The following is an 11203-nucleotide window of genomic DNA, read 5'->3' as shown; positions in this document are numbered from 1 at the left end:
TAATTTTTTCCAAGTCTAAGAATTTTATAAATTTCTCAAATTTTCACGAAAATTAACTTTTGATATCCATTCCAATCCATCAAAAAATTTTTCTCATATCTAGTAATTTTTCCTAGTCTAGTAATTTTCCCAATTTTTGGCGTTTTCACAAAAATTGAATTAAAAAATTTATCCTTACTCTTAAAAAAATTTTCCCATATCAAGTAATTTTGCGCCTAGTCAAAGATATATGTAAAATTCCCCAAATTCCCACTAAAACCAGTCCAAAATTTTTTTTTTTTTTTTTTTTATTTATTAAATTTTCATGCATAGGCATAAGCCAAATGGCAAGGTGAAATCATACAGATGATCTTACAGCAGTAGAAAAAATTTGAAAATGATCAAACAACAACAATACTATTAATTTAAATTTGAATCAATCATATAGATAAAGCTAAAATCAATAATAAGAAATGAAAAATTCAACGATATACCGTTACAAATTTCGTCAATTAAAAAAAATTTAACTCAACTTTTAATTAAACTTAGAAATTTACTCCCTTCCTCATACAAATTTTCATGATCCCGAAGTTAGCAGACAATTAATAATTTTCGGAATTTTTTTTTTAACATATCAATTACAAAAAAATAAAAAATTAAAATACGCACACGTAGAAAACTTTAAAAACTACAGGCGAAATTAAAAAAAATTTGTTTTATTTCTATAATTTATCGTATAAAAAAAAATTCTAAAAATTATCATATGTTGGCTAACTTCAGTCTCATAAATTTTCCCTTCAAATTTTTTTTGAAAATCTCAGTCCCTTTAAATTAATTTTTTAAATTTACCCCTACTCCTAAAAAATTCAAAAAAATCCAGGAATTATTTAAAATTTCCACAAAAATAAATTCCCAAAATCAGTCCCATTAAAAAAAAAATTCCCTATGTCTAGTAAATTTTTCCCTATCCTAGTAATTTAAAAAAAATTTTATTCCCTACTAAAATTAGTTCCCAAAACTACCGGCCGATCACGTGGCGCTTCAGTCCTCCTCGCGTCATCTCACACGCACACACCTATATTTATACACATTTATACACACATATATATTCATATTTACGGACGTATACTATATTATAAATTACACACACAGTGACATAAAATATATATATGTACATATATAAAGATACATGTATGGATTTAATATTTACACTTGCAGACATATATTACAATAAATAAACCAAAAGTATTTAATTATAAATATTAAATAATTATCCAGCTCGTATGTACTTTTACGTACTTCAGAAAAGTAATAGTAATAATAGTAATAGTTAATAATAACAATCGTTTGTGTAAGTACTTTTTTCTACGCTAATATGTAACCATAACCTGCACTTGTTCTAAATTTTTATAAAAAAAAACTTAATTATTAAGTAATAAATAAAATTTTTTTAGCTCTCACTGTAAAATTATTTCTGTCAAATTTATTTAACGTATGATTATTCTAAAAATTTAAATGGATTATCAATAAAAATAACAATGGAATCAAATCCGTACAAAGCAATGGCTGGAGTTAAACTCAGTGATAATTATAACATAAATACAAATGACAATGAATATATTTATGTTACTAAATCTGAATTACAAGATCATGAAAATATGGTAAGATTATTTATTATTATTATTATTTAAATTTTCCCGCTTATTTTTTTGGAATATTTAAATTTTCCCGCTAAAAAAAATTTTTTATTTTCGCTTGGAATTTCATATGTTAGTTTATAAATTTTATAAATTCATACAATAGTTTTAAGTATTATTTTTTTTCGATTAATTTTGCTGATATTTTTGAATTATGTAATGGCAGGATGTGAAAAGTCGGAAAGTTTTTTTGACAAATGGTAGAAAATTATTTTTCATGAAAGAAAATTGTGGAAAATTTAATGGGTTTTGAAATGAGTATAAACATGACATATTTATTTTTTATGGTTTACATGATTTATATATATTTGTATACATATATGTAGAGTGATCGGTCCAGTGAATGATTATTATTTAATTTTTACCTGCATCATTTAGATTTTCATCATGTTTACAAAGAAAATTTTTCATTGCTGTTTAATTGACAATTTTTAAAACTTCAGTTCCAATTTTGTTGCCTCCTACATTAAAGTATTGCAAAATACGACCGTTCATTGACTGGTTCAGTGTCCAATTACTTCATTTATATGAAATTAGTGATTTTTAGGGACAAGATTTTTGCCTTAATTTCGAATGAATGGTTAAAATGTTTGGTATTACGGCGAAAATATTGGTCTTATAAAAAAAGTTTTAAAACAAAAGTTGTAGAAAATTTAATTTCCAAAAAAAATGTCTTCTATGATTTTTTTATATGACCAATATTTTCACCGTAATTCCAAAATTAAGATTCATAATGAACGGATCAAATTTTGATAATTATGAAAATCTTAGTTTTGACATTACGGCTTTCCTATTAGTTCTATAAAAAAATTACAAGAGACATTTTTTTCATAAAATTAAATTTCCTACAACTTTTGTTTGAACAATTTTTTTATACGACCAATATTGCCGCCGTAATATCAAAAATTTAACATCAATTATTAATTGTTATTTTTGAATCAAAGAAAAAATCCCGACTCTAGTGATTGTATTGAAAATTGACAAAAATTTATTGGTCCTCTATATTAAAATATATGAGTCGAAAACAGTTATGAAGTAAACTGAGTATCGAATTATCGCAAAGATATGGTCCTCGATTCCTTATTAATTGAAATTAAGGGACGCAATTTAAATTTCTAGTACAGATAAAAAAATGCTTTCATTTAAATACTAGGGAGTAGTTTAAATAGTTTGCTAGCTGTATCATGATGGCCACATTTCTGGAAGACCTGGAAATGTCGGGATTATAAATATACTGAAAAAATCAGGGAAAAGTCAGGGAATTTCGTCACAAAGCTGGAAAAATTTTAACTTTATCTTCTTTTGACTGAAAAAATCCGATAAATTTTTTTTTTCTGTCAAAACTGTTTAAAAATTGGCGCCACGCGAATGCGATTGTAATTCATTTTGAAAAAAAATTAGTAGAAATAGATTCCAATAGCGAAAAAATGAAGCAGTCAGAATTAAAAAGGCTGTTAGAAAAAAAAAGTCTTAATAGAAACCAATCGTCAGGATCTTGAAGTTATTGACATGCAAATTGACAAGTTAAAAAACCAAAAACATTAAAAGTATACATAAGTATTGAACTAATAAGTTTCACTATATTTATTATTCGTGCACTTGATTAATATTTTATTAATATTCTATAAAACTTTCTTATTTATGAAATTTATTATAGTAAAAGTGAAAAATTTATTTGTATTTATTACAGAGTAAGTTATATAAAATCATAGATTTAAAATAAAGAATAAAAAATTATTTATTTAATAAATAAAAAAAACCTATTAACATTGACAAATAATTGTTTGATTCTCTGTACAAAAATTAATTTTTATTCCGATATATATTTTATTTAATATTTCTCTTTACTAAATATTATGTTCGAAGTATGTACATGTTTACTTGAGGAAAAGAAAGCTAGTATGAATCAAATTTTATGACCTTAGGTACTTGGGTCGCCGAGAGATTGAGGTCCATGTTCTAAGTAAATGCAAGGCAAAATGTTTTCCTTCATTTGCACTCATATATATATATATATTTTTTTTTTTTTTTAACTTGGACATCTTTGTTATACAAAAATAGGAGAGGTTGTTAGACCTTAGTGTTTAGTAATATAAAAAGAATAAGTTAGTCTTAGCTAAATCTCTTATGACTGAAGACATACCCTAGAGCGCGTACTTAAATAAAAAGAAATAATTTTTATTTGTCTAATAAATTAATTTGTTTCATTCACATTTACCATACCTAAATTCCCAACAATAATAAAATAAAGTTTCATTTTACGACAATGATTAATTATTTATTGAACTCACTTATACCATTTTATTTTGAATTAAATAAATATTTCCAATGATTTAATATTTCTACATATGATCAGAAAACTTTTAATTATTTGACTGGAATACCTGGAAAAGTCAGGGAATTTCAGTTTCAAAAATCTGTGGTCACCATGAGTACATACTTGAATATATGTACAAAAAAATATATATATATATCTCGTGAATTTTTAGAAATAAGCATGGGTTGTTGGTACTCATTTTGAAGGGCATTGAATTTCCTACTTTTTGAAAGAATCAAAAAATTTTTATCTGCCGTTTAAAAAAAATTATATGTCAAATAAACTAGGAAAAGATTTTCCAAAGAATCTTTTAACGAAAAAATAAATGAAATTTTATAATCGTACATCAGTAGTCAATCCTGAGGTTACAGAAAAAAAAAAAATTTTGAAAATTTTTTTTTGTTATAATTTGAAAAATAAAAAAGTTTAATGAAATAAATAAACTAATGATGTATAATTACAGGAAATTAAATGCCCCTTCAAATGAGTACAAACATGATATACTTATTGTTCATAGTTCCAAAGATATACATACATTTTAATTTATCTTTATAAATCCAGATATATATGTTTACAAATAAATGAAAATAAGTATGGATTGTTGGTACTCATTTTAAAGGGCATCAAATTCTCTATCCTTCTACCCATCAAGCAAATTTTTTTTTTCATAAACTTGATAAATATTTGATGTTTTTTTTAGGAAATGGGTGATATGAGCGAAGCAGATCATGAAACAATGTACTTTGACAGTAACGTAAGTTTAAAAACAACTGAAGAGTCTGTCGAGGAGTTCGATCCTGACCTTAGTTCCTTAATCCGCATAAAGCAAGAATGGAATGAACCGAGTTCACTACCTAACACCCACTCAAGTACTCCCTTGAAAGTAGAGCATGAATTTTACGAGTTCTCCGAGTCCCAAGATGCGGACGCCGAAGAGGAAGAAATCGTTGAAGAAGAATACGAGTACGAAGAGTTCGAAGAATCTGAGGAATTTACAGAAGCAACTGTGAAAGTAGAAGGTCAAGCAGATCTAGAGCAAGAATATTATCAACAAGAATATCAAGGTACAGTTCAAGAGCATGATCAAGAGCAAGAGCAAGAGCAAGAGCAGGAGCAAGACCAAAACCAAGACCAAGAACCAGAACCAGAACCAGAACCGGAACCAGATCCAGATGAAGAAACGATCGCAACCTTCGTTACCGCATCCGGTAAACAATTAGCTCTTTATGCCGTCGAGCATACCGACGACGTATTCGCCGTTGCAGCTTACGACGGATCAGGAAATCCTCCAAGTAATTTCCAATTCGTCATGAAAGCTGATGTCGAACGTTTGATTGGTCAAGGTGCCGTAAGAACTGTCAAAAAACCATCGTCGGTAAAACAGCAGACGTATTTAGGTGACGCGTCGGCCATCTTGCCCCATAATAATAATAAATTATTCAAAGAAGAACCAGATTTAATTGATGTGCCATCGCCGTCTTTTGAAAAACATCATCCTAATGATGACAACAGTCATTATAATACTCAGCTTCATCATCATCATGATCATCAATTAGATCCAAACAATGATGAAGTTGAAGATGATCTAACCTACCAATTTATTGAGTCACAAACAAATTCATTTGAAACTGCCGGTAATTCTGTTGCATCATATGATGGTAAAAATTCAGTGGAATCAATGTCTCAATCAGATTTGGTATCTAATAATAATAATGATAAGATTAATGATAATGACAATGATATTGATGATAATATAATAACAGTACAACATTTATTGTATGATCATTCAGAATCCGAATTAACATTTGACGATATCAAATCGATGGATTTTAATATGATACCGGAAAAATCAATTAGAAGTAATCAGAAGTTAATAGAAATTGGAATGTCATTAGGTAAAATAAAATCTGATTCATTAATTGGAAATGAATGTAATTTAATGGATATTGAATCAAGATCTAATTCCATGGATATTAGATCTAATTCATTGGATATTGGAACTAAATCAATGGAAATTGGATCTAGTAATTTAAGTAAATCTGATAGTATGAATACACTAAAATCACATTCTAATTTAATGGATATTGGATCTGAATCAAGATCTAATTCAATGGATACATTAAAATCAGTATCTAATTTAATGGATACTAAATCAGATTCAATAAAATCTCAATTAAGTAAAAGTTATTCATTGGATATTGGATCTAATGTAATAAAATCAAAATCTAATTTAATGGATATTGATTCTAATTCAATGGAAAGTGATGATAATATTATTGATGATTCAAATTCCATTGATATGAGTTCTAATATTGACGATTCTAATTTAATGGATGATTCAAATTTAATGGAAACTGAAAATAATTCAATGGAAATTGATAAAATGGATACTTGTAATTTAAAGGTTAGATCTAATTCAGATATTGGATCTAAACTATTGGATATTGGATCTAATAATAAATCGAGGTCATTATTAAAACGCACATATGAAATAATAAAACATAGCGATAATGAACCGATAACACAAGTATTGGATCCAGTTGCAGTTAATAATCTAATACAATCGGCCGATAAAACAGAGCAAGTGCGTCAGACAAAACGTTCAAAGCACATGCCGCGCGCTCTCTTGGGCTGTAAAACAAATACTTTTGACTCGACAAATTCTACTGTTTTTATTCACGGATCCACTGCCTTGATTTGCTGTCCGATTCAGCCGGTAAAGAAGACCAAGGAGAGGGACGGCAAGGATGAAGACAAGGAGGGGGATCAAGAGAATGGCGGTGGTACGGGTGAAGAAGGAGAGGGAGAGGGAAAAGATAAGGAAAAAGAAAAGGAGGAAAAAGAAAAAACAGTTTGTAAATTAAAAAGACCACCGAGGAAGCAGCAGTTGAAGATAAATGACCGAGCGGACTCGGAGATAATTATCCAGCAGGCGGTAATGGAGGAAAATATTGAAGAGATGTCGGCTCCTGTACGCAAACGGGGACGGAGAAAAAAAATACGCAATGAAGCTGGGGTCAAAAAGTATAGGAATGAAAAGGAAGGAAAGGATGGAAGAGGGAGAGGGAGAAAGAGAAAATCGAGGATTGAGGTCATTGATTTGGACGAAGAGGAAGAGGTTGCGAGACATATTGAAGAAATCACGATTGATGATGCAAAGGAGAAGGGATCGAGTGATAAGGAAAATGAGATAATTATGCTGGAGTCGGAGGAAGAAGAGGAGGAAGAGGAAGAAGAAGAAGAAGAGGAAGAAGAGGAGGAAGTTTGGAAATGCAAACATTGTAGGAGAAGTTTTAAACAGAAGAGGGCGATGGATACTCATGCTAGAGTATGTCCGAAAAGTCCGAGGAAGAATGAGGGAGAGAAAGGAGAGAAAAGTGTAAAAGGAACTGTGGGAAAAGATGAGAAAAAGGATAAAAAATATGTTTGTAAAATTTGTAAAGAGACTTTTGATGTTGTGGTGGCGCTGGCGAGACATGTTAGGTCGCATTATAAGAAAAATGTTGTCGAGGAAGAAGAGGAAGAGGTTGAGGGTGAAGGTGAAGGTGAAGTTGAAGCTGAGGAAGAGGAGGAAGAAATTGTGGAAGAAGTTGAGATGGTGGTGGAAGAGTTTGAGGAGATAGAGGAGAGAGAGGAGGAGGAAGAGGTAGAGATAAAAGAAGGAGAGAGAGAAGAAAAAGGAACAGGAGAAGAAGAGAGAGGAGAAAAAGGAGCAGGAGTAAAGAAGGTGAATAGGAAGAGGAGGTGGGGACCTGTACAGAAGAAGCTAAGGTGCATGGAATGTAGGAAGTGGTTCAATAGCGAGGCGTTATTGGCTACGCATTATTTGAAACATGATACTAAAGCTACTGGTAAGAATTTTTTTTTTATTTTAATTTGGGAAATGATCAGATATGACCTGACACGGTCAGACAAGGTCATATGTGACTAGGAAAAATTACAAATGACCAAGTATGATCATAGATGATAATTATATATGACCAGCCATAATTATGTGTGATCAGGCACGATTATATAAGTCTAATATAGTTAAATATAATCGGATGTGATCATATTTGACAAGAGGTTATGTACAAGTAAATGTGATCAGGTATGGTCATTGACGATCAGTATACATGATCAGTAGGGTACAGAAATTTGTGTTTAAAAATAAGAATAAAAGAAAAGAATTCGCCCAAATTTCTCTAAACCAAAATTACGGTTGCGAGCAAATTCACAATTAAATTAAACGATATATTCAAATATCGAATGCCATAAAAGAATGTTGAAATTGAGGTTGTGAAAAAATAAGTCAATAAGACAATCAACAAGATAATTAGCTAGACCGGCAGTAAGACAACGAGCAAGACAATTGTCTTGCTGATGGTTTTGCTAATTGTCTTGCTCATTCTCTTGCTGGTGGTCTTGCTAATTATCTTGCTGATTGTCTTATTGACTTATTTTTTTCACAACCTCAATTTCAACGGCTTCAATGACACTCGACGTTTGAATATATCTTTTAATTTAATTTACGTAAATGTTCTCGCGATCGTCGTACTGATATAGAAAATTTTGCGCGAATTTTTTTCTTTTATTCTCATTGTTGAGTACAAACATCCGTACCTTGATGATCAGGTATGATCATAAATGACTGGTCGTAATTATGGATGATCAGATATGGCCATATATGGTCATGCAATATAATTCGATCAGGTATACGTATGCATGACCGAGTACGATTACATATGGTCAGGCACAATAATTTATAGTCAGGTGTGACCAGATGTAAATAAATTTGGGTATGGGTCATATATGATTAAATCTGACCATCTATTATCATAGGCGATCAGTATACATGGTCATATACGGCCAATCGTGATCATATATGACCATTTGTGGTCATATATAATCAGATATGGACATATATGACCAGTCGCGATTATTTATGACCACAGATGACCGTTAGTAAGTGTGTATGATCAGAGATGATCATATATGGCCAATCGTAACTGTGTATAGTCATATATGAACATATGTGATTGTGTATGATCAGACAAGATCATAGCTAATTATTAGAGACAAGATTTTTGCCTTAATTTTGAATTGAATGGTTCAAATGTTTGATATTCCGGCGAAAATATTGGTCTTATAAAAAAAGTTTTAAAACAAAAGTTGTATGAAATTGAATTTTCTATAAAAATGTCTCTTACGATTTTCTTATACGACCAATATTTTCACCGTAATTCCAAAATTAAGATTCATAATGAATGATTCAAATTTTTGTTAATTATGAAAATCTTAATTTTGAAATTACGGCTTCTTTATTAATTCTAAGGAAAAATTATAAGAGACATTGTTTTTAGAAAATTGAATTTTCAACAACTTTTATTTGAAAAATTTTTCTATACGACCAATATTTTTGCCGTAATATCAAAAATTTGACATCATTAATTATTAATTGTCATATTTTTTAATTAAGGAAAAAATCTTGGCCTTACTGATTATATATGACCATGTACGATCACACTTGAGTATTTTTTACAAAAAATTTACTAACTGTAAAAAAATTTTTAAATTTTTTCATCATTAATTTAAATGTAATAATATAAAAAAATGAAAAATTAATTATATTTATTTAAAAATTTGCAGATAAACAAATGAAGTACTGCTACATATGCAAAGAATTAATAAAATCAAAACTCCTGTATTTACGGCACATGCAACTTCACATAACAAAGTCTTCAAAAAAATCATTAAAATCACCTAAAAATTCAGTAGTAGTAAAAAAATCACCGCCGATTGAAAAATCATCACCCGTAAGACGGACCACCAGATCATCAATATCTTCATCAGCGCCATCAACATCTCAAGCTCAAAAAAATGATAAAAATAAAAAATCACTAGATAAAAAAAAACTAAACAAATCATCACCAAGTAATAGCAACAAATTGTCATTAAGAAAAAGTAGTCGGCAAAAAAAATTATGATTTGTTTTATTATTATTAATTTACAATAATATTATAATTATTATTACTATTACTATTATAATTACATATTCAATAATTAATTTTTTTAGTTTTAAAATCCAAAGTAACGTTTATTGCTTACAAATGTTATTTTACAACAACAAAAACAACAACAACAACAAAATATATAATGTATCTTAATGTAATATAAATTAATATTAAATAAAATAATAAATAAATAGATTAATCATTTTTATGAATGATAATAATAATCATTAATTAATTAATTAATAAATAAATAAGTAAACGTGGGCCTTGGACGCAATATAAAAAAAATTATATTGTTTATGAAAAAAAGAAAAAAAAATAGGCATCAGATTAATTAATTTTCTAGTTTGAAATTTTTTAATTTAATTAATTGCTAATTAGTAGACACTGATTATTAATTACTGAAATTATAATACGACCGGTGTAAAAAAAAAGACAGAAAAGATTTTTATTATTTTTTTTGTAAAAGGAAATAATTAAAATTTTTTAGTTTTATTATTAATGAGACAGTTAATTATTAATTTGCGAAGTTTAGTTTGTTTGAATGTATTGAGTTTTTTTTGTAAATAGTTTTATTATAAAAGTGAATTATTAAATAAATATTACAATATATTGTGTTTTTTTTATTATTAATTAATTAATTAGTTAATTAATTAAGGGAATAATTGATTAATTTATGAAAAGTCCTGCAGAATTTCGATGCACAAGAAATTAAAAAAGTCAATTTTTGGAAAAGGTAAAAATTAAACCAATTTATTAATTAATTTTTTAAAATTATTTATTGAACATTAATTAATTCATCAATTAAAGGATTTTTTTTCTCAAAGTACAGATTTTTTTTTGTTGAAATAAATATCCTGGGGGAGGGTAAAAAATTTGAATTATTAATGGATGAAAATTAATTAATTAAATTTTTGATGATTCTGGAGTTACCAAAAAATTAACAATTTTTGAATTTCTTTTCCAACCATTTAATTTAAAAAAAAAAAATTAAAATTAAAAATGTCCACACATGGAAAATTACAAAAACTAAAGGTGCAATTTTTTGAAATATTTTTTTTGAAATTCGTTGTTTTTAAATAAATTACGAAAATTATTAGACGTCGGCTAATCAACGATGAGTGTGAATGTAGCAGACATGAGATAATTCATAAATTTGAATTAAATAATTAAATGAATTAAAATATAAAATTTAAAAAAATGCGCGTATGAATTTT

At 28.2% G+C, this 11203-nt stretch overlaps 1 protein-coding gene across 1 annotated transcript; it reads left to right on the top strand.

Moving 5' to 3' along the window:
• Window positions 1–1158: 1158 nt before the first annotated feature.
• Window positions 1159–10490, top strand: LOC130663810 (dentin sialophosphoprotein-like). Its single transcript, XM_057463322.1, has 4 exons — window positions 1159–1330; window positions 1434–1640; window positions 4694–7844; window positions 9622–10490. The coding sequence occupies exons 2-4, from the start codon at window positions 1518–1520 to the stop codon at window positions 9957–9959; spliced, it is 3612 nt and encodes a 1203-aa protein (XP_057319305.1). The 5' UTR covers window positions 1159–1330; window positions 1434–1517; the 3' UTR covers window positions 9960–10490.
• Window positions 10491–11203: the final 713 nt, after the last annotated feature.

Source organism: Microplitis mediator, chromosome 1 (assembly GCF_029852145.1).
Source record: "Microplitis mediator isolate UGA2020A chromosome 1, iyMicMedi2.1, whole genome shotgun sequence".
NCBI classification, from domain to species: domain Eukaryota; kingdom Metazoa; phylum Arthropoda; class Insecta; order Hymenoptera; family Braconidae; genus Microplitis; species Microplitis mediator.
The sequence above is the reverse complement of the archived record's forward strand: the minus strand, read 5'-3'. Positions and strand labels throughout refer to the sequence as shown.